This window comes from Diabrotica virgifera, chromosome 6, assembly GCF_917563875.1.
Source record: "Diabrotica virgifera virgifera chromosome 6, PGI_DIABVI_V3a".
Taxonomy (NCBI): Eukaryota; Metazoa; Arthropoda; class Insecta; order Coleoptera; family Chrysomelidae; genus Diabrotica; species Diabrotica virgifera.
Genome location: NC_065448.1, coordinates 98,691,361 through 98,716,470, shown reverse-complemented (window position 1 = coordinate 98,716,470; position 25,110 = coordinate 98,691,361). Strand labels below are relative to the sequence as shown.

The 25,110-nt window shown below is 34.3% G+C and overlaps 2 protein-coding genes across 2 annotated transcripts in view; both read left to right on the top strand.

The window, feature by feature from the left end:
- LOC126885884 (puromycin-sensitive aminopeptidase) overlaps positions 1-25,110 on the top strand; it is a 191,242-nt gene that overhangs the window by 35,655 nt on the left and 130,477 nt on the right. The gene's annotated exons all lie outside the window — the stretch shown is intronic.
- LOC126885885 (uncharacterized) lies at positions 11,080-12,703 on the top strand. Its single transcript, XM_050652679.1, has one exon. It carries the CDS (start codon positions 11,877-11,879, stop codon positions 12,693-12,695), a length of 819 nt encoding a protein of 272 aa, XP_050508636.1. The 5' UTR covers positions 11,080-11,876; the 3' UTR covers positions 12,696-12,703.

The following is a 25,110-nucleotide window of genomic DNA, read 5'->3' as shown; positions in this document are numbered from 1 at the left end:
CTGGATCCGCCACTGCTTAGCGACCACCTAAGGGTAACTATTGTGCTATTAAGGTAGCATTAATGCAATAAAATGCGTGTAGGTGGCGAAAATATGCAAAAATTGATTTTGGGCCACCACTGTGGCTTTGGGTCGCAAAGATTTTAAAATGCGCATAAGTCATAATTTGTAGGTTACACTGTGTTGTTTTTTTTTACATAAGTACTTTATCAATAAAAGGAACAGATGACAAAAAAAAAACAGAAACTGGAGCCCGCCAAAGCATATATGAGGTTTACGGCGCCACTGTGCCGTAACGGTTGCTTATACGAAAAAAATGAATAGGACCTAATTTTTAGAGTAAATAGTGTCTTTAACTAGTCTTTAACCTTGTATAAGTTTTGTTTAAAAAGAATGCATAGGTAATGAGAAAATCGTAAAAACATGCTCGCCAAGGGATAGGGGTAGTTTCTGCAGTATATTTTCAAGGATAGGGGTGGTTTCCGCAGGGATGTTGCAATAACCATATATATTTTTGAAAAGCACTATTGATGAAGCATATGCCCATATGGATCAAAAAGCAAAAAAACGAAAAAAAAATTTCAACCCCCCATTTTATTTATTTTTTTTTGCTACAGGGGTTGCACTGGGAAATCGCTTTTGGTGTCCATGCATGGGTAATAATAACTTGCACAAAATGATATATGAAGCATATTAATAAAGAGCATTGTGTGTGAAGGATTCCAAGAAAATCACTTTATTTATTAATTCTTCTTTTTTTTTGGCTGGTTCCGGGGAAAAAATGGGGGTGCATTATACAAATTTGTAAATAGCACTAGTACATGAGTAATCGCTGAAAGTCTTTTTACTCTAGCATAAACGGTTCAGATGGTATAAAAAGGGGTTTTTTAAAATGTAACACCCTGTAATTAAAAAAAGGGCAATTACCCTTAAGTGAAACCTATACCAAAAAATCAATCAATTATTTGTGAATAATTGCCACAGGATTTCTTCTTAATTTCCCTTACAGTTAGGGAAAAATATATATTTTTTAAAAACATCTTTTTTAAATACTTGTCAACTTTGGGGCGCCACCCCCGCTAAACGGTGGATGATAGACAGATGCTGTCGGATAATAAATCGTAGAAAATACAGTCCTCTTCATATTTCTATAAAATAATTTTTTGTAAAGGGTACAGGAAGGGCTACATTCCGCAAAAACCACAAATTACCCCCTTTAAAGGGGTGAAAAGGGGGGTTCCGGGGCGAAATTTTTTCAGAAAAAGTTAGTCTTATAATAAACACCCCTTGATATACCAGAAAAAAAAAACCGGACTTGTGTCCATTTTGTAAGGTTCAACCTTTGTTTCCTACACTATAAGGCAGGCCAGGCCGCACATCAAAGAAACATGAAACGAAAAACATGAAACATGAAACGAAAAACATGTTTCATGAAAAGAAAACACTGCTAAACAAATCTCAAAGTCCGCCTACCAATGAAACGAGTGTGATTCATACTCATGACACATTTTTATTTTCGGAGAGTTTCATAAATGGCCGGACATATATTTGTTTAGCAGTGGTTTATTTCCATGAAACGTAATTTACGTTTTATGTTTCTTTGGTGTGCGGCTTGGCTAATAGTTACACTGACAGTACATGTCGACGTACGTTTCACTTAATTCTTTGATTTAACTTGTTTGCCAATGAATCATTACGTTTGTGCGAAGATTCAGTGGAACAACTGTACCTTACCGTGTTATCACAGATCAACATACGTGTTTTTGTTTTCAGTATTATTTTTAATATATTAAGAATAACGAACATCCCACACAAAAAAATAATAAAGACACTATCCCAAAAACAACAGTCAAAATTTAACGCTTCCAATTTGACATAGACGTTTGTGAATAAAAAAATTAACCGTATATGCATTATAATACGGAAAAGTAATTTTCATTGCATTTTCATCAATTTAAAAATTTCCTCGCTTCTATTTTTACAAATTGTTTATGCTGCAAGCCCATGGAGTCACACCTATATGGCTTGCAGTAGTCGCACCTATTTATGGAACACTAATGCAGACTGTTATTCTGGGTTTCTGGAAACAAACTGTTACTGGGTTTCTGGAAACAAACTGTTACTAATAGCAAAATGCGACTTGGTTAACAAAAAACCAGTATGGAAATTATAGATAAGTTATATTCCATATAAAAATAATATATTTTCAAATACATAATAATAAAAAGATAATCCAACAAAAACTGAAAGTGTAAAGAATTAATTATACAGGGTGTCCCGAAAAGATTGGTCATAAATTATACCACACATTCTGGGGTCAAAAATAGTTCGATTGAACCTAACTTACCTTAGTACTAAATGTGCTCATAAAAAAAGTTACAGCCCTTTGGATTTACAAAATGAAAATCGATTTTTTTCAATACATCGAAAACTATTAGAGATTTTTTATTGAAAATGGACATGTATCATTCTTATGGTAAGAACATCTTAAAACAAAATTATAGTGAAATTTGTCCACCCAATAAAAAAATTATGGGGATTTTGTTCATTTAAACCCCCCCCCCAAAATTTTTGTGTACGTTCCAATTAATTCATTATTGTGGTACCATTAGTTAACCACAACGTTTTTAAAACTTTTTTGCCTTTTAGTATTTTTTTGATAAGCCAGTTTTTATCGAGATGCGACTTCTTTTTCAATATATTTACGTAAAAATTTTATGGGGGTTTTGTTCCTTTAAACCCCCCAAATGTTTGTGTACGTTCCAATTAAACTGTTATTGTGGTACCATTAGTTAAACACAGTGTTTTTAAAACTTTTGCCTCTTAGTCTTTTTTTCATAAGTTACCTTTTATCGAGATGTAGCTTCTTTTTCAAAATATACCTAAAAATGTAAATTATAAATAAATTTTCAGATTATTAACAGGTCTCTATAATCGTACTTAACCATATAGGCCAGGGTAATAAGACAAAAATATACCCTGTTCGTGACACTTCAGCAGCCAGGGTACTGAAGCGTTTTTTCGACAAGTAATACCTATAGGAACAAATTGTAACTATTTCCTGCGTAGGATCTGGCGGCCATTTTTATTTATAAACAATTAACTGTCAAAAAATGGCATTTTCCCCTTTTTTTTCAAATCAATGGAAAACAGTGAAACTTATGATTTTTTTAGTACAAATATCTTTGAGATTATGGAAAAAGCTTTAAAATGACATATTACAAAGTTTGATATACTCATGTATTGTTAATATAATTGCGAAAAAAAGGTCGGAATTGCAAAAAAAAATTTTCGCAATAACTTTTGTAAAAATTAGTGTACAGGTTTGAAATTTTTGTCAATTGAGGGTTCTTTGGTGCTTAATATGTGATAAAAATTTCAAAGCGATTCATTCAATTATTTAAATTTTATTCGAATTGTTTATCTCAGAGAGCATTTTTTTTTGCAATAACATAAGTCAGAACAAAATAACGTTAGAACCATTCCACAGGTGTCAAATGGAAGAGCATGAGCTATATTTTCAACTTGGTTTAAAAAAAGCGAATAAAAAATGCATTTATTAATGATAAATAATTATGCAAAAGTATCGTAAATCTTTCCTTATAAAACTTTTGAATAACTTTATCCAAAAAAATTAACTTTTTTACCCTGTTTTACGTGCACAACTGTCAAGTAATGTTATTTATATCATAATTGATAAAAAATTGTAATAAATATATATAATTTCTTATATAACAAAATAAAAAGTTTATAAGGAAAGATTTACGATACTTTTGCATAATTATTTATTACTAATAAATGCATTTTTTATTCGCTTTTTTTAAACCAAGTTGAAAATATATAGCACATGCTCTTTCATTTGACACCTGTGGAATGGTTCTAACGTCATTTTTTTCTGACTTATGTTATTGCAAAAAAAATGCTCTCTGGGATAAACAATTTGAATAAAATTTAAACAATTGAATGAGTCGCTTTGAAATTTTTATCACATATTAAGAACCAAAGAACCCTCAATTGACAAAAATTTCAAACCTATACACTAATTTTTACAACAGTTATTGCGAAAATATTTTTTTTTGCAATTCCGACCTTTTTTCGCAATTATATTAACAATAAATGAGTATATCAAACTTTGTAATACGTCATTTTAAAGCTTTTTCCATAATCTCAAAGATATTTGTACTATAAAAACCATAAATTTCAGTGTTTTCCATTGATTTGAAAAAAAAGGGGAAAATGTAATTTTTTGACACTTAATTGTTTATAAATAAAAATGGCCGCCAGATCCTACGCAGGAAATAGTTACAATTTGCTCTTATAGTCGAGGAAATGAAGCATTTTGGCTCGCAATTTTTTCGTCCAGCATGGATTTCCTTGAAATTTTCACAGAAGGTAGGAAATAGTATAAGGATCATTTTCTATATCATGCTGCTGTACGCTAAAACCTTGGTGGTAGTTGCCACTCCATCTCGGGGGTGGGAATTTTTTATTACATTTTAACCATGTAAATCGATGTAAAAAGTAATTTTAAGAAAAAAATGTTTTTTACGTTTTCTTTGTAAAACTAATATTTTTCGAGTTATTCGTGGTTGAAAGTAACAGTTTTTCGACGGAAAAATCAACTTTTTTAGAGGGTTTTTTGAGAATCACTCGAAAAATATGCATTTAATCAAAAAAACTGTAGATACCAAAATTGTATCTTTTAGTAACACAAACGAAACTGTTTTTCTATAATATTTTTACGACCAATACAAACCGAGATACGGCATGTTAAAGGTTAGCTTTTTTCGTCAAATGCATAATTTGAAATAATCAAAGCCAAATAACGGGAAAACTTTGCATTTTTTCAGGAAAACTTACATGATATTTTTGCAAGCATACAATAATATCTTTCAAAAAAAATAAGTTTCTAGCATAAAAATTAAGCAACTTATGATCAAAAAATAGTCGGTACCTGTTTTTCTCTACGAAAAAAACAGTGAAAACAACCCCCTAACTACCCTTGTAACTAAAAATTGGTCTTCGCCTTTCTGTAATTCCTTTTATATTTATATTATGAGTGCACCCAAGAAGTTTGACCTATTTAAAAGGCCTAATTTTAGAAAAATTGGAGTTTAAAGAAAAATTGATTTTTTGCAAATTTGCATTTTTTATCATTTTCTTCAAAATATCTCCGAAAATACTGGAGATACGAAAAAAATGATACACTACTAAATTGTAGCTTTTTTAATAGCTAAAATTTCCTTGTGCATAGATTTTCATTACAGTGAACAGTTAACGAGATATAGCTGTTTAAAACATCTACTTACGAGCAAACGTCCTCTTATTCGAGCCCTTTAAACCCACCTCAATTAAAAATTAAGAGATCTTACGGAATTTAATTTACACAGTCTTATTACTCTTCAAAAATCCTACAAAATTATTGTTGAAATAAGTTTTTATCGCCAAAAATGAAGGAACTATGTTTATAAAACTATTTTTTTTTCGAAAAATTCGAATAGTCCCTTTATAGAGCATTTTCAATGTACCTATATAATACCACAGAGCCTGGATGACTAAAAAACTATTTGTATGGGCCATTCCACGAACATACGCCTGTTTTAGAGTACTTCGACAACGAATATTTTACTGTGCAACATAAGAAGTACGAAAGTAAATGGCGGTAATAATTATTCCAATAAACAACAATGTAATTTGCAATTTACTTTCGTTCTTCTTATTTTGCACAGTAAAATATTCGTTGTCGAAGTAATCCAAAACAGGCGTATGTTCGTGGAATAGGGTATATGTGTATTTTTATATATTTGTAAATTCGTATTTTTGTGTAAATAAATGTTTTTGTAATTCTTTTTTTTTCTACTTTTTTTTCTGTATAGATCTATTAAATTGTCTACTTATAAAAATCGCAATGTTATTAAGGGTGGTTTTTAAGGGTTGAAATATTATGATACTATATCCTAAAGCATAAAACAATCATTATTTAACCAGTCAAAACCAAATTTTACCTACATTAAAGTTTACAGTGTTTTTATACAATTTTTGACAATAAGCCCTTGAGCCCTTAACGCCCTTGAGCATGATATAGAATATGAAGGGGTAAGGTATACAGGGTAAGATGATCCTAACCCCAAATTTTTATGTAAATTGATGCAAGCCGAAATTATTCTTTTAGGATAAGTAAACTTTTCATATATAGCTCCAACAAGGGTGGTTTTAAGGGTTGAAATATTGTGATATTATATGTTGAAGCACAAAACAATCATTATGTAACTAATAAGAAGCAAATGTTGACAATATTAAAGTTTAAAATGTTATTTTATAATTTTTTATAATTAGGGGTGGTTTTCACCCTTAAAAAAACCAAAAGCGTACAACGGCTCAATATACAAAATGAACTAGAGGGTGAAATGAGCCCAATCCCAAATTTTTGTACAAATCGATGCTGGACGAAAAAATTTCGAGGTTTTGCCATTTTTCCAGCTTTATTTCCTCGACTATTATAGGTATTACCTGTCGAAAAAACGCTTCAGTACCCTGGCTGCTCGAGTGTCATGGAAAAAACCTTATTACCCTGGACTAATATACAAATAGGTAGTGGATTCGACAAATATTCAAAATATCTCGATAAACACTGACTTAATATAAAAGTACTAAGAGACAAAAAAGTTTTAAAAACATTGTGTTTATCTAATGGTGCCACAATAATAATTTAATTGGAACGTACACAAAAGTTTGGGGGGGGGGGGGGTTTAAGGGAACAAAACCCCCATAAAATTTTTATGGGGTGCACAAATTTCACTTTAATTTTTTTTAAGATGTTGCTGCCATAAAAATGCCACATGTCCATTTTCAATAAAAAATCTCTGAGAGTTTTCGATATATGAAAAAAAATTTATTTTCATTTTGTAACTTCAAAGGGCTGTAACTTTTTTTGTGTGCACTATTGTATATAGGTAAGTGAGGTTCAATCAACCTATTTTTGAGCCAAGAATCTGTGGTATAATTTATGACCAATCTTTTCGGGACACCCTGTATAATACAATCATTCTCTTTTCAACTTGAAAGTACTAGTGAAAATGCTTTTCAACTTAAAGTACAACATTAACATAACAACACAATTTTCATTAGGACAACTTAGTTACATTACACTTAACAAATAGTTTATTTATTTCACTTATTATGACATTTTTCAAGCATAAAAATGTATTACATTTTTTACGACTAAAAAATCCAAAGTTATCGTTTTTTTGATGTTATCAACTAGCGATTCTTCCATTAGCAGATGAAGACGTTCCTGGTTCACTTTGGTAATCTGTCATATTACCCACTAAAATAAGAACAGTACACTTCGAGCACTCAAATTTTTCCCAGTGAAGACCCGGCTTATAAGTAATAACCTGTTTTCAACAACTACAGCAACCACTCATTATAAATATACAGTAAGCGCCACCGTACTAGATACATAGGAACATTGAGCTATTACACTCCTGGACCCAGGTCCGTGAACTTAGCCCGAAAAAGTCGGGAAAAAAAATGCGATTGGTGCCATTCGTTTGTCCATTGATTGTCCACGTTTGTCCACCATTTTATTTCGTTAGTCCACCCATCAATTCTTTTTTATAAACAAAAATTTTTTTTCGGGCTAACTTCACAAATCCACAAATTTTCGAAAATTTAAAAAAACTCTTGTTATATTGTTTGTCCATCGTTTGTCCATGTTTGTCCACCACATAATTTTTTTTGTCCACCCTCTGAAACAACCCCCTGTTAATTGTAATTATTTTTTTATTTCTTAATTCGGGCTAACTTCACGTTCTCTTATATGGGCATTTAAACGTTAATTCGGGTGCAGAATCACAACTAAGTGTTTGTCCACCCCTTTGCAGCATTTGTCCAACCCCTTAAAGTGCGAAACAACCCCCCTGTTAAATGTAATTATTTTTTTATTTCTTAATTCGGGCTAACTTCACGTCCGTTTAAACGTGTATTTTAAAGTTAAATCGGGTGAAGAATCACAACTACCCGTTTGTCCACCCCTTCGCAGCGTTTGTCCTGCCCCTTAAAGTGCGAAACAACCCCCTCGTTAATTGTAATTATTTTTTTAATTCTTAATTCGGGCTAACTTCAAGTTCTCTTAAATAGGTATTTAAACGTTAATTCGGGTGCAGAATCACAACTACCCGTTTGTCCAATCCTTCGCAGCGTTTGTCCAACCCCTTAAAGTGCGAAACAACCCCCTCGTCAATTGTAATTATTTTTTTATTTCTTTATTCGGGCTAACTTTACGTTCTCTTAAATAGGTATTTAAACGTTAATTCGGGTGCAGAATCACAACTACCCGTTTATCCACCCCTTTGCAGCGTTTGTCCAACCCCTTAAAGTGCGAAACAACCCCCCTGTTAATTGTAATTATTTTTTTATTTCTTTATTTGGGCTCACGTTCTCTTAAATGGGCATTTAAACGTTAATTCGGGTGCAGAATCACAACTACCCGTTTGTCCACCCCTTCGCAGCGTTTGTCCAATCCCTTAAAGTGCGAAACAACCCCCTCGTTAATTGTAATTATTTTTTTATTTCTTTATTCGGGCTAACTTCACGTTCTCTTAAATGGGCATTTAAACGTTAATTCGGGTGCAGAATCACAACTACCCGTTTGTCCACCCCTTCGCAGCGTTTGTCCAATCCCTTAAAGTGCGAAACAACCCCCCTCGTTAATTGTAATTATTTTTTTATTTCTTTATTCGGGCTAGCTTCACGTTCCCTTAAATGGGCATTTAAACGTTAATTCGGGTGCAGAATCACAACTACCCGTTTGTCCACCCCTTCGCAGCGTTTGTCCAACAACTTAAAGTGCGAAACAACCCCCCTGTTAATTGCAATTATTTTTTTATTTCTTAATTCGGGCTAACTTCACGTTCCCTTAAATGGGCATTTAAACGTTAATTCGGGTGCAGAATCACAACTACCCGTTTGTCCACCCCTTCGCAGCGTTTGTCCAACCCCTTAAAGTGCGAAACAACCCCCCTGTTAATTGTAATTATTTTTTTATTTCTTAATTCGGGCTAGCTTCACGTTCCCTTAAATGGGCATTTAAAAGCTAACACGGATTAAGAAATAAAAAAATAATTACAATTAACAGGGGGGTTGTTTCGCACTTTAAGGGGTTGGACAAACGCTGCGAAGGGGTGGACAAACGGGTAGTTGTGGTTCTGCACCCGAATTAACGTTTAAATGCCCATTTAAGGGAACGTAAAGCTAGCCCGAATTAAGAAATAAAAAAATAATTACAATTAACAGGGGGGTTCTTTCGCACTTTAAGGGGTGGACAAACGGGTAGTTGTGATTCTGCACCCGAATTAACGTTTAAATGCCCATTTAAGGGAACCTAAAGCTAGCCCGAATTAAGAAATAAAAAAATAATTACAATTAACAGGGGGGTTGTTTCGCACTTTAAGGGGTTGGACAAACGCTGCGAAGGGGTGGACAAACGGGTAGTTGTGATTCTGCATCCGAATTAACGTTTAAATGTCCATTTAAGAGAACGTAAAGTTAGCCCGAATAAAGAAATAAAAAAATAATTACAATTAAGGAGGGGGTTATTTCGCACTTTAAGGGGTTGGACAAATGCTGCGAAAGGGTGGACAAACGGGCAGTTGTGATTCTGCACCCGAATTAACGTTTAAATGCCCATTTAAGAGAACGTGAAGTTAGCCCGTATAAAGAAATAAAAAAATAATTACAAATAACTAGGGGGTTGTTTCGCACTTTAAGGGGCTGGACAAACGCTGCGAAGGGGAGGACAAACGGGTAGTTGTGATTCTTCACCCTAATTAACTTTAAAATACGCGTTTAAACGGACGTGAAGTTAGCCCGAATTAAGAAATAAAAAAATAATTACAATTAACAGGGGGGTTCTTTCGCACTTTAATGGGTTGGACCAACGCTGCAAAGGGGTGGACAAACGCTTAGTTGTGATTCGGCACCCGAATTAACGTTTAAATGCCCATTTAAGAGAACGTGAAGTTAGCCCGAATGAAGAAATAAAAAAATAATTACAATTAAGAGGGGGTTGTTTCAGAGGGTGGACAAAAAAAATTATGTGGTGGACAAACATGGACAAACGATGGACAAACAATATAGCAAGAGTTTTTTTAAATTTTCGAAAATTTGTGGACTTGTGAAGTTAGCCCGAAAAAAAATTTTTGTTTATAAAAAAGAATTGATGGGTGGACTAACGAAATAAAATGGTGGACAAACGTGGACAATCAATGGACAAACGAATGGCATCAATCGCATTTTTTTTCCCGACTTTTTCGGGCTAACTTCACGGAGCTCCTGGACCCTTCACTTGTTGCAATGTTTATTTTTATGTGTAGTGACGTTTAGAAAGTTGACAAATAATACAGCTGATCTAATTTTGACGTTTATAGTTGTTATTTTGGTAAAGTTGTAAATTTTTTAAAGTACATATTGTAATATTCTTGGTGTTTGAATAAAGTTATTTTAAAGCAGAGTAATAATACTAATAATTAATGTATTTTTTGTATGGAAAAACAATTATTTTGAATAGTTTCTTGACAGTAACATGACTAGGATGAAAGTCACCTCTGAGAACGGACCGGATTAGCCCATAAGCATAACAATTTAGGTGTCTAGTACAGTGGCACTTACTGTATATGTTGAATTGAATAATCTCCGAAATCTTTAGGAAGCTTGTTTGTGCCGCAATGCTGCACATTTTTCAACATGTCAATTATGTAAATTAAACAATAAATACAATTTCAACTTTAGATACTATTTATTTTGACGAATACTGAAGTTTATCATGCACACACAATCAGTTTCACACGTTTTATCTGTTCTCTGTAAATAAAATGCAATTGACAATATCAATACAATGCTATCTATGCAATAATAAAATAAACAAGTTGAACATTATATTGTGGAAAATCCTGTGAGTCGATTTCATAGAATCGAAGTAAATATTTCATATTATTAATAATCTGAACAATGTTATCACTGTTATCAGTATTGTATTATATTCTACATAAGGTCGTGTTGTTATGTAACTTTAAAATTTCATATAAACCCAAACAAACTTTAAAATTGTTTCTAGTATATTTCATAATTAATCTTGAGTCACAATTTTTAAATATATTATTACGTGAATGCAAGGACTGCAAGGTAATAGTTAGTGAGACTGTAAGCCGACAACATAAGCTGCTTGTTCTGGACATCGAAGTAAAAAGCGAAACTAAACAAAAATATCGGAGAGGACCACAAAAACTCAAATGGTGGATGCTAAAAGATGAGAAAGAAGGTCTATTCTGGGAAAGAATAGTAGAAAAAATATGTTGGAACATGATACGTAGCCCTAACACAATTTGGAGAAAAATGGCCAATATTATTAGAGAGACGGCTATTGAAATATGTACTTAGGAAAACGTCACGAAAGAAGTTTGAGGATAAAGAGACTTGGTGGGAGTCAAATGAAGTACAAGGGAAAATAAAAGAGAAGGGAAAATATATAAAAAGTGGCAAGAAACCAGATCGGACATAGATCTTCAAAACTATATGGTCGCCAAAAAGGAAGCGAAAGTAGCAGTAGCAAAAGCTAAAGCAGAAGCGTATTCAAACCTATACGATCAATTGATACCAGGAAAGGCGAAGCAAAGATATATGTATATAAAATAGCCAAACAGAGAGCAAAGAAAGCAAGAGATTTTAATCAGATTAGATGTATCCGAGATGAAAATAATAAAATACTAGTTCACGACGAAAGGGATGTCAAAAAGAGATGGAGAAAGTACTTTGACAGCTTATTAAATGAAGAATTTGACAGACAGCCTGTAGAGTCAACGGAGATAGTACCAGCAATGGTCACCAAAATAACAAACGAGGAAGTGGCTCAAACGCTTCAAAAAATAAAGAAAGGAAAAGCAGTCAGACCAGATGACATTCCTGGGGAAGTATGGAGAGCATTGGGAGAGACAGGAATAAGTTGGATAGCAGGTCTATTGTATGCTGATGATGTGGTGTTAATGGGAAATAGTGAAAGAGACTTAGAACAAAAACTGGAACAGTGGAGACAAGCTCTGGAGGAAAAAGGTTTAAAACTTAGTAGGACAAAGGCAGAGTATTTGGAATGTTCATTTAAAGATGGAGTTACTACAAATAAAATGGTATCTTTGGATGGTGAAATGATTGTGAAAAGCAATAGTTTTAAGTACCTAGGATCGGTATTACAGAGTAATGGAGAAATAGATAGAGATGCATGCAGTAGAATTAGGGCTGGATGGATGAAGTGGAAAGAAGCGAGTGGTGTGTTGTGTGACAGAAAAATTCCAATGAAGCTGAAGGGAAAATTCTATAAAACAGCCATAAGACCGACTATGATGTACGGAACTGAATGTTGGGCAGTGAAAAATAAAGAGGAACAACGAATGCATGTGGCGGAAATGAGAATGCTTAGATGGATGAGTGGAGTGACAAAGAAGGATAAAATTAGAAATGAGTATATTAGGGCAAGTCTAGGTGTGGCACCAATTGATGCCAAAATGAGAGAGCATAGGTTAAGATGGTTTGGTCATGTTCAACGTCGAGACGTTAATCACCCAATACGAAGAATAGCTGAAGTGCAGATTCCTGGAAGGAGTAGGAGAGGAAGACCAAAGAAGACCTGGGGGAGACGATAAGGCAGGACATGTTGACAAAGGGGATTAACATTGATATGACCCAAGATAGAATTGTGTGGAGAAATGCAATTAGGGAAACCGACCCCGCATAGGGATAAGGCAAAGAGAATGATGATTAATATAAATAGTCTAGTCGTCAGACAGGAAAATTCCACTGAACCTCTAAAAAACCAACGAACAAGCTGAATTTTGATGAGAATGTCAATTTTGGGACCTCAAGAATATACAAAAAGTTTGCCACTCCTACCCCCGTGCTTCACCCTTAAACCCACCATGTAAGGGGAAAATGGAAAACATCGATTTACTACGAATCATATCCAAGAATCTAAGAAACAGAAATGTTTATTAGCACTTTTTGTGCAGAATGAATCATTCTCTCAGAAACAATGCTTGACACGACCGGCGATTATGAAGGTCAGATAGGTGCGCGAACTCATTTTTTTTAAGAGATAAAGGCAGTTTTTGTTTTCATTTGATTCAGAGTTAAACCACCATCTCAGTGGAGCTATGCAGTCACAACTCTAAAGCAAAATCGACAAACCCTGCCTATTTAAGGGAAAACATCGCGATGCAATGAATTCACCTTTTGAGACGCAAAACAGCGACATCTCTCGTAATACGAGGAAGACGAAAAGCCTCAGATGCAAAGATTGCTACTTTTATACAATTAAAATAATTGAAATAAAAATATTAAACAATAATTTAAATCCAAGACTTTTCGTTAAGAAACTGCTCTCTGGCTGCATCCCGTATCTCCGGCTTTTACAATATATTCATTTCTTTAATTCATTTAATTAATTTTTTTAAATTCAATTTGTTTAACTCGACGGTAAAATTTCGATCTTTTGATCAGAAATCAAAATGCTATCTACAAAAATTTAAAATGCCTTTTAAAGGTGAAGAGTATAGCTTTCGTATGCAAATTTTGCATTTTGCCGCAAATGGAGTCAGTTTCTATGACGCTGGTAAATAAATAAACGTTGCACGATTTTTGCTATTGTCGTACAATTCTCATGAGAACAATAAAATTTGTCACTTCCATTGAGCTGTGGCTGTGGAATTTCTATTGTTAGGGCCTAAACTTCAAAACATATAACATGCAATTTCGATTTTGAGTTTTCGCAACAACGATAAGACATTTGAAATATGCATAAAAAACCCTGAATTTAAACTTTCACATTCCAATCGATCTAAAACGTTTAAAACTGTTGCTTATCGGTTGCACAAGTACGTTTTTAGAAATTAAACAACTTCAGCTACCAATTCCACCCAGTGCCTTCCTCGTGGAAGCATTTCCTGTGACGTGAGATCATTTGTAATGTGGAATTCAGGCATGTTTCAAATGTCTCATATTTGTTGCCAAAACTCAAAATCGAAATTTCATGTTATGAATTTTAAAGATTGGGCTCTAACAATGGAAATTCCATAGCGACCGGTTAATGGAAGTGCTAAATTACTCCAGGGAAATAAGCTAGAAATAGACCATGTTCGGGACACTCAAAGATCCAGGTAGCTGACTAATTTTTTAGTTAATGTAGACCTATAGGAAGAAAATCTACCTGTTTCCTGCCTAGAGTTCGTGTCCGTTTTTTAATTATTAGCAATTTAGTGCAAAAATTTTTGCGATTTTTTTGTTTTCTTGCACCCTATTCAAAAGCTAAATAGTTGACATAAAATTACAAAATTTAATTTTTTAGAACATTGATAAACCTTTAAAATGCCGATTGTTGAAAGTTAAAAAGTTAATTTGATGCTACGCAAACTGCAAAATAAGTGAAAATCGTTATTTGTTAATAACTTTTACTAAAACTACCTTAGAACTTTAATATTTCACCCAAAGTTGGGTATTGGGGTACTTAATAAACCCTCAAAATTTGAGACCGATCCATTAATTAGTTTAAGAGTTATTCTATTTTTTTTATCCCAGATACCTTTATTTTGCAATAACATAAGACAGAAAATCATGAAGATAGGGCAATCCTGCGTATGCCAAATGAAATTAGAAAACTGATGCTATCAAAATGTACTAAAAAAGGATAAAAAATTATCTAATATAGTCAAAAATACTAATGGCAAATTTTTGAAATTTTGTAGTTTATAAACATTTAGAATAACTTTAAAAACAATGTCCCTAGAAAAAATCCTTATTAGAAAAGCTGGTATTTTACACGAATGTTTAAAAATGCAGTTCAATTGGTGACTAGTCGTGGTAAGTGAAGGGGGAGCTGAGAACCGACAAATGCACGAGTTCCAAAACTAAAAAAGGCAACTTAAAACTACTATCATTTTCTATATCTCGGAATCTACTAAATATATTTTGACCGTTTTTTTTTAATTTGCATGTAATTTTTCTGTACATTACAAATATGCAATTTGTCTAGACATTTATTAATTAATAAACAATCTAATTGGTTTAAAAAAATTTTGAAAAATTTTTTTTCCCAAAAATCCATGATTTTAATCGTACTATCATTATTAATCATAGAAAAAGTTAAGGTATACTTTAATAAATAAATTTTCTTCAATAAATAATTTTCTAATAAAAATAATTTATTTATTAATGTGTACTTTAACTTTTTCTATGATCATTAGTGATACTATGATTAATAAAATGGATTTTTGTAAAAAAAATATTTTTTCAAGAATTGTTTAAGCAAATTAAACTGTTTATTAATTAATACATTTATAAACAAATTGCATGTTTGTAATGTACGTAGAAATTATATACAAATTAAAAAAAGAAAGATCAAAATCCATTGAGTTGATCCGGAGATACAGAAAATTGTATTAGTTTGAAATTGCTTTTTCGGTATTTTAACTTGGTGGATTTGTAGGTGTAGGTTTCCCCTAGTAATCGTTTGAACTACATTTTTGAAAAATCGTGGAGGGTGCTGTGAAGGTACAATGTTTGTGAACATTTTTTAAGAAAAAATACAAATCCCATTCTTTAAAATGGCATTAATGAGATTCGTTAATTATTATTAAACAAATTAGCTGTGAATTAAAAAAACACATGGCTAACTTTTTCCCAAATGAACCTAAACTAAATTTTTTTATTTGAAAATTCGTGTTAAAATACTAGCTTTTCGAATATATAAAAAGATTATTTCTACGGACAACATTTTTAAAGTTATTCTAAATGTTTATTAACATACAAAAATTCAAAAATTTGGCATTATTATTTTTGACTATATTAATTAATTTTTTTTTCTTTTTTTAATACTCTTTGATACTATCACTCTTCTACTTTCATTTGGAATACTCAAAATTGCCCTATCTTCATTATTTTCTGTCGTATGTTATTGCAAAATAAAGGTCTCTGGGATAAACAAATAGAATAACGTTTAAACTAATTAATGTATCGGTCTCAAATTTTGAGGGTTTATTAAGCACCATAATACCCAACTTTGGGTGAAACACCAAAGTTGTATGGTAGTTTTAAAAAAATTATTAACAAATAACGATTTTAACTTAGCAGTTTGCGTAGCAACAAATTAACTTTTTAACTTTAAAAAAATCGACATTTTGAAGGTTTTTCAATGTTCTAAAAAATTAAATTTTGTAGTTTTATGTCAACTATTTAGCTTTTGAATGGGGTGCAAAAAATCGAAAAAGTCGCGTTTTTGACACTAAATTGTTAATAATTAAAAAACGGACGCGAACTCTAGGAAGAAAACAGGTAGGTTTTCTTCCTATAGGTCTACAATAACAAAAAAAAGAGTCTGCTACCTGGATCTTTGAGTGTCCCGAGAAAATCCTTATTTCTCTGGACTAAATTTTATTGATCTCATCACGCTGCGTACTTGAACATTTTTCTCCGAACGAACCAAACGAGCAGAGCGCGCTGTAACAAGTTGCTCTAGTCAGTACGTGTTCGCGAGCAAAATTTTGCCGAACCGAATGAGCTGATTATTTTCGGAAGTTTCGGTAACCGTGAAAAGATCAAAAGCGAGCATTTGTTCGTTTATACTCAGTGGGTACGGGCGTTTAGTGTATTCGTTTGTTCGCGCAAATATTTAGTTAAAAAGAATTTTGATTCGCTCTGCACTTAAAAAAAAATCGAATCGAACAGAGAAAATTTAGATCTGATTGATTTATATGAATGCTCTCCAGTGTTATGGAATCCAAAACACGGGCAATATTACTTTAACCCTCGTAAGGCGGTGCTTAGATTCTTAAGTAAACAACTGTGCGAGGTGCATTTGCACCCCATTCGTATATCCATTTTTTTATATGTGAAAGAAGGGGAAATTGATTTGAAGATAACTAGGACTTGTTTATTATACTATGAAACATAATTTTACAAAGTACTCATTTCTTATTTAAAAAAAATATTGTTGCGAGACAAACACATGAAATTTTTCACAGAGTGAGCAACACAAAGTTTTTACACACAATACAGTAGTTATGCCGGGACTTTCGGTCTTTTTTCTCTGACATAAGTAACACCGACCTTGTCCCGTAGCTCTGTCAGCTCGAGGTGGAACATCAGAAACGTCAAATTCAGGATATGAATTTTTCATCATTTTGAATTCATATTATGAATTTCATCATATGAGTTTTCATCATCGAGTTTTAAATGCTGTAATGGGTGGAATGCATTTAGAATTGAATTTAATGCGAATACAAAAATGGACAAAAATCAAAAAAAAAAAATTATTAAAAACGATAGGTGCGAAAAACGAGGTCTGGGGTGCGTCTGCACACCGCACCGCCTTACGAGGGTTAATAAAATAAAAAAAAATGAATGTGTGTGTACTTTGTACGCACGTAAGAAGTTATACTTCTATTATATGATTTCAACGAAATCAATATACTTTAAACAGTTTATTTATATTTTATTTAAATATTAAACTAATTTTAATACTCACTACTTTCCAAAAATTTTTATTAAAACAATACCAAAAAATAAAAGAATAAAACATGCGCAAACACATTGAAAAATGAAACAAACAAATGATTTCTGAACAATAATTGTTGACAAAATTTTTAACTAAATACGTATTTTCTGAAAAAAAATATAATAAATATACTTACAATCATAAAATGTATAAAAAATTAAAAAAATAAAAATTTGCATTGGGAATTGAACCTACGTCTATAAGGTTGTTCGATTTTGAACTCACCGCACGCAGAACTTAGCTAGCGAGACATGTGAATGATTTGGGAAGATATAGCAACTGTACGTTTTAAACTTTTTTTTTTGACAGTTGCTTATTCTCTTAGTTTAATCAAATAATTTTGATTCTTGCGGAAATAAAATATTAAAATACAACAAAATATGGACTAAAAAAGCAATTTATTATTAGATATGAAGATTGGTAGAAATTGTATTGGTAATCAAATTATGTAAATCAAAGCATTACCTACTTAACTAGCTACCTACATTTTCCAAATAGGTATGTAGGTCCTAATCTTTTATTACAATACTGAAACATTTAAAATTACGTACTTGTTGCTTTTAAAAACTATTTAAAAAGTCACTACAATTATAAACTTGCTTTTTGTGTCTGTCCTCACAACAATAAAAACTAATATACTACCTACATACAATTTGTTTACCCATAACCATTGACGTAATAATAAAATAACCGACATATTGAACAATTGTTGACAGGTCATTGTAATTGCCCAGTCAGAGGACGTATAACGTTAAGCTGCGCCGGGTACCAAGATTTTGATGATTTCGCGCACATGTAAATTTACTCCCAACGCGCCTAAAGAAGTATAACTTCAAAAATGACATGGATATTGATATCTGAAAAAGTAGTATGTACCTCCGAAGAAGCAAAGGAAAAGATTGATAGTTTGCTTGCCAGTTTCCACAGAGAAAAGGCAAAAGTACCAAACCACGGGTACAGGACAATAACTTTACCTTTGTTTTGTCCCTCACGTCTTGCATTAACGCTTAACATGTTTCTACAACGATGACATAAATACGTTGTTTAGAAATTTTAAATAAATATTGTAAACTCATATGTGAGTCTCCTGTCGCTAAAAACCTCAAAATTAGCGATCTTGAAGAGACCTATCTTTTCGAAACGTTGTATCTTTTCTTGCAATTGTAGGACCTACTAGACATGTTAATTTTTCAAAGTCTGCTGCATACATTCCAGTGAAATTTTTAAAATGAAAACAGTCCATATCTCCCAACAGATTTTTTTCTGGAAGCCGTCTGTTGTAAACCGGCCGTACTGCAGCTACTTGGCTTATTGTACATACATCTTCCATTCCTTTATGAAACCCATTCCAGAATTCTGGAACCCTGTACCAGCTTATACAGGTCTAGTGGGTGAATGTCATATATATTTAAAGTCACTTCGATGTCTCCGAAAAATGCTTGCCGCCTCCTATCCAATGCCTCACAGTCATGCAAGATATGGTTGCCTGTTTCAGCTTCTCTGTTACGGAGTCTGCAGCTCAAGTCTCCATGAAACAGCCCCATTATATTCAGGTGACCCTTAACTGGCGCATGCCCAGTGCGGAAACCTGTTATGACTCTGAGCTGATTCCTGCTTGTTTTCAGCAGTATGTAGTTCAGCCTACTAGCACATGTCCGTCCGATGTATATCTTGTCATGTGCTTGACCGGGTATACTCTCCCAGTGGAATAGAAATGTTGAAATTTCCACCACTACAGAATATTCCTGCGCCCGAACCTTCTGCAGTTTTAGGCCCGTCTGTATACCAGGTGTAACCCTGCAGTCTGGGCTGAGAGTTCCCTCTATCCCATTCGTCTCGTGGGCAAATGTCCACTTGAAAAGGTACTTCAGGCTTGTATCTGGATGTCATATGGTCAAAAATCATCACCCATTCGGCATTATTAGTTTCATGTATTATACTACTATGCCCTGATTTAACTGGTACGTTGCTCAGGTTTTCTCGCAATCTATAATATCCCATTCTCGCCTCACCTCTTATTGTTATATGTAAAGGAGGGAGATCCAATAATGATCTCCCAACAGATGGGACGAACACTAAAATAAAATGAGCAGAACATGGGAACGCGGCAAATAGAACGAACACTTCGAATAACCTGGTCATTCGCTTGTCTCTGCGCGCTCGGCTCATTCGGTTATTTGATTCATTCAAAGGCTCTAGTCCGTACGCTCGGGCAAAAATCGGGCAACATTTTTTTGTTATAACACATTTATGGAAACAGACTTCATTTGTGGCAAAATGCAAAAAGTGCACACGAAATAGTCTAAGAGCTGGGAGCGGATTTTGTGCGCGATAAGTAATATGGAAAAACTATACGGGGATATGTTGAATTAGTTGTGTACATGACTTTCACCAACGGTCGGAAACCAGAGTTGGGGCCGAGGGTAGTTATAAGGGGTTAAAGTCGCGGTTTTTATTATTTTTTTTATGCCGCTCATGATCGAGATAGTGCACCAAAATTTGGGAATAAGTAGGTCATGACGTACCTAAGTAAAATCTCTAGCGGCGCAACGCTGGGTGGCCGACAAAGGGGTGGGGGTAGGGGTGAATATAAAAAATATAAGGGGTTTTTTGCGACGTTCGTGATTGAGATAGTGCACCAAAATTTGGGTATAAGTAGACCATGACATAAATAAGTAAAATCCCCAGAGCCGGAAACCAGAGTGGGGGAGGAAGGTAGTTATAAGGGGTTAAACTCCCGTTTTTTATTATTTTTTTTGTGACGCTCATGATCGAGATAGTGCACCAAAATTTGGGAATAAGTAGGTCATGACGTAACTAAGTAAAATCTCCAGGAGTGGAACGCTGCGTGGCCGACAAAGGGGTGGGGCAGGGGTGAATATAAAAAAATGTAAGAGGTTTTTTGCGATGTTCGTGATTGAGATAGTGCACCAAAATTTGGGAATAAGTAGACCATGACATAACTAAGTAATATCCCCAGTGGCGGAAACCAGAGTGGCAGACGAGGGTAGTTATAAGGGGTAAAAGTCGCGGTTTTTATTATTTTCTTTTGTGGCGCTCATGATGGAGATAGTGCACCAACATTTGGGAGTAAGTAGGTCATGAGGTAACTAAGTAATATCTCCAGGGGCGGAACGCTGCTTGCGGTACAAAGGGGTGGTAGGCAGTGGTCAGTATAAAAATATATGGGGGTTTTTTGCCGTTCGTGATCGAGATAGTACACCAAAATTTGGGAATAAGTAGATCATGACATTACTAAGTAAAATCTTCAGGGGCGGAACGCTGCGTGGGGGACAAATGTTGTGCCGGGTCAAAAAAAAAATAATACACACTGCGACTTTGACCCCTTAAAACTACCCTCATCCCCAACACTGGTTTCCGGCTTTGGGGATTTTACTTAGCTAAGTCATGGTCTTATATTTTGTATATTCACACCTACCCCCACCCCTTTATCGGCCACGCAGCGTTCCACCCCTGGAAATTGTACTTAGTTACCTCACGACCTACTTATTCCCAAATTTTGGTGCACTATCTCAATCATGAGCGTCACAAAAAAAATAATAAAAACGGCGACTTTGACCCCTTATAACTACCCTCGTCCTATACTTCGGGTTTCCGGCTCTGAGGATTTTACTTAGTTATGTCATGGTCTACTTATTCCCAAATTTTGGTGCACTCTCTCAATCACGAACGTCGCAAAAATCCCTTATATTTTTTGTATTCACCCCTGCCCCACCCCTTTGTCGGCCACGCAGCGTACCACCCCTGGAGATTTTACTTAGTTACGTCATGACCTACTTACTCCCAAATTTTGGTGCACTATCTCGATCATGAGCGTCACACAAAAAATGATAAAAACGGCGACTTTGACCCCTATAACTACCCTCGTCCCCCACTCTGGTTTCCGGCTCTGGGGATTTTACTTTGTAATGTCATGGTCTACTTATTCCCAAATTTTGGTCCACTATTTCAATCACGAACGTCGCAAAAAACCCTTTATATTTTTTATATTCACCCCTACCCCCACCCCTTTGTCGTCCACGCAGCGTTCCGCCAATAGAGATTATACTTAGTTACGTCATGACCTACTTATTCCCAAATTTTGGTGCACTATCTCGATCATGAGCGTCACAAAAAAAATAATAAAAACCGCGACTTTGACCCCTTATAACTACCCTCGGCCCCCACTTTGGTTTCCGGCCGTTGGTGAAAGTCATGTACACAACTAATTCAACATATCCCCGTATAGTTTTTCCATATTACTTATCACGCACAAAATCCGCTTCTATCTCTCCGACTAAAAGCTGCACTCTTCAACTTTAAAACAGGTGCATTCTTTTGATTTTCTTTGAGAAATACTGCCGTCCTCAAATAAAACGCGGTATGTGCAGCCAACTTAAACCCGAGAAATCGGCCCTCAAAGTTTTTTTCTCAGGACTCTATATGTGTTGACGGCATATTCCAATTTGTTTATTTTGGTAGTAAATAAAATGATACGGCTTTCAGACATTGCAGAAGCATAAATAAGGTCACAAGGAAACCACATATAGCAAAAACTCGATTTTCAATTTTTTTTGCAGATACCGCGTTTTAATTGAGGACCGCATCAGCATACAATTTTTTAGTCGGTATCTACTAAATTTATTACAAAAACATGTGGAACTGGAAAATCATTTTCCACTTTGTTTCTTAAAAACAATACCGAAACGTGATTGGCAGCAATTTTAGAGTTAAATTTTAATTTTCATGTACTAATGTAACAGATGTTACGTGTTACATATTTATGCTTTTCCATTATCATTCTCCATATAAAGAGTGATTTTAATGTAGCCGAAATAATTCTGTTTAAACAGTAATTTGTAAAAGGTTCTTATCTAATAGTATTTTAGTATGTGCTATCAGTCTTTATTAACAAATAATACACTACAATGTTGATAACAGATATAAAACAAAACGACATGATAGTAGCTCATCCGAAATCAAATAGTTCATATATAAAGTACTAAGGTTTCAAATGATATTTATTAGGCCGGGCCTAAAAAGGACAAAAACAATTTTTTTGGGAAATTTTAAACGGGCTAGTAAAAAAAGTTGTGTATGGTAGTCATAATACTGTGTACCAAACATAGACCGAATTAAATTATTTTTGACCGGGCCCCGGGGGCCTAAAAAAATTATTTTTTTGCTTTATTTTTGGGGCGGGCTAGTGTCTAAAATATTAATATCGATGCTACTGTCTCGTTAAAAAATTTTCATCATGATCTAAAGAAATTTAACCGGCCCCAGGGCTAAAAATATAAAAGGGGGTGAACAATGCATATTTTTTGCGCTGTGAACTGTGCAGCTCTTTGCTTGAAGCAATATTCGGCACGAAAGGTTTTTATATTGAACTATTATGCACATATTAACATTATTTCGTCGGAATGGGACGTTTCATCGCCGCTGTTTCGACGCCGCCGATTCATCGCCAGTCCATTTCATCGCCGTCCGTTTCATCGCCGTCTGTTTCATCGCCGCCCTTTTCATCGCCAGTTAGTCAGTTGATTTTGTATTATGGGAGATAACTCGACACGACGTTATGGTAGGGGAGCAAAGTATGCTAAATGTGCAGTCACTCGAGCGTTATGGGGAACTATTGGGTTGTGAAGAGTAGGTCCTAAAACCAAAAAAAGTTAAGTAAAGTTTTCCATTTTAGTGGGCGCTTGCCATTTTTTAATTTAATTTTCCATTTCCAACAATCGTTTTTTCTGATTATAACGCCATCTATCCATAATCCGAAAAAATGTTTCGAATAAAAGTTACTTATTTTTACGTAAGGAATCCAAATCTGCAATAAAATATGGGGCTCCTATTTAAGATTTTAAAGTAACCCCCCACCCCACCTCCGAGGGGGGGGGGTCGTATTTCATGCCATTCGATAGATTTTTGAAAAATATTGAATAAGTGTATTTTACAGTTTTTCGATCTGATGTTCATTTCGCGAAATATAGTATCGCGAAATATAGTAGAGTGTTCATTCGTATTTAAAATATTAAATTTACCCCCCACCCTTCTCCGTGGGAAGTCATGCTTGGTATCATTCGATAGATTTTTATAAAATATTGAGCATACATTTTTTAGTTTTTCGATCTGTCATTCATTTCGCGAATTATTCGCTTATTTCTTGTTAAACTTTGGGACTCACCCATTTCCTTACGCCCGGATCAAATCGTCAGATTTTTGAAATATACACTCTTGCATGTACTTAACTTACCTTATCTTAATCTGACAATTTCGAGTTTTTTAAGGATAGAATTTTTTTTCGGGCCCCCCTTAACGAACTCCCCTGTGTTAAGGGCCAATATATGGTAGAAGTACATCTACAGGGTACCAGGTTTCTCTCCATGTAATAATCTGACGCGCTCTAGTAACTGCAAAAATCCCCGCTTGGGCTCCCCTACCATAAATTCAGTTCAAAACAAATGTCAATTAAACAGATAAAAAATATTATTATATTTACTGTTCTATTTCTACTTCCCCTAAATTTTATACTAAATAGTACTAAATTTGTTGTGTTAAATGGCCTTTGTAGAAATAATATGTTCAAATTTATGTAGTGTTAGGTTGGGTTAGGTTAGGTTAGGTCATTTCCTAGAATTCCTAATTAATATTAAACTGTCGAAAATTGGTAGGAAATTCGGAAATAAATCAGTTAGCGATTAACTGACTGGCGATGAATCGGCCGGCGATGAATTGGTGGCGATGAACTGGCGGCGATGAAACGTCATAGACCCTTATTTCGTATATTCATTTAACCCAGATCTCACCACGATGAGGTAGCTGCACGGCGAGTTCCACCCGCCCACCCTCCTTTGCTCAACATTTTCACTTACTCATTTCTTGAAGCATATTATCGACATTTACTTTCAAATATCGGCTAATTCTTTCTGGCATCAAGTTTAGCTCGGATGTAACCATCTCTAGATTCTTCACCACACACTTTTATTGACGCATCAGTAATTATCTTCACACACCTCTCCACCGCTTGAGTATGGCAAGGAAAATTGTCAAACTTTGGAACTTGTTTCACCATATCCCACAATTTCTCGTCGACCAAATGCTGTATTAGAGGAGGATCTGTTACAGTACCTACTATTCATCCAGTCTATCAGATTTATGTAATCTTATGCATCGAAATTGATTTAGGGATTTGGGGTACTATGAAAATGCAATTTTTATACCAGCCTTTCTACATTTTAAAATTCTTCGGACAGCAACCTCTCTAATACATTTAAGTAAATCTGTTAACATACAAACGACCCCGCAGAAACCTTATGGGAAATGGCTCTCTGTCAAATGCTCTGAAACTTTGGGTTCTGGTAGTCCTTGATGTGTAGAATAAAAGTCTAAGTGGGCGCGTAGCTCCAAAAAATCATGGTTTTAAAATATAAGCCTCTGAAGTTAAGGTACTTTGAGGACGTCTGAGTTGGAATAAATTCATTTTCTCGAGAATGGGCGACTCTGGAGATAAATTA

Excerpts from the sequence above, each read along its gene's own strand:
- LOC126885885 (XM_050652679.1), top strand. The coding sequence starts at position 11,877 with ATGGTCACCAAAATAACAAACGAGGAAGTGGCTCAAACGCTTCAAAAA.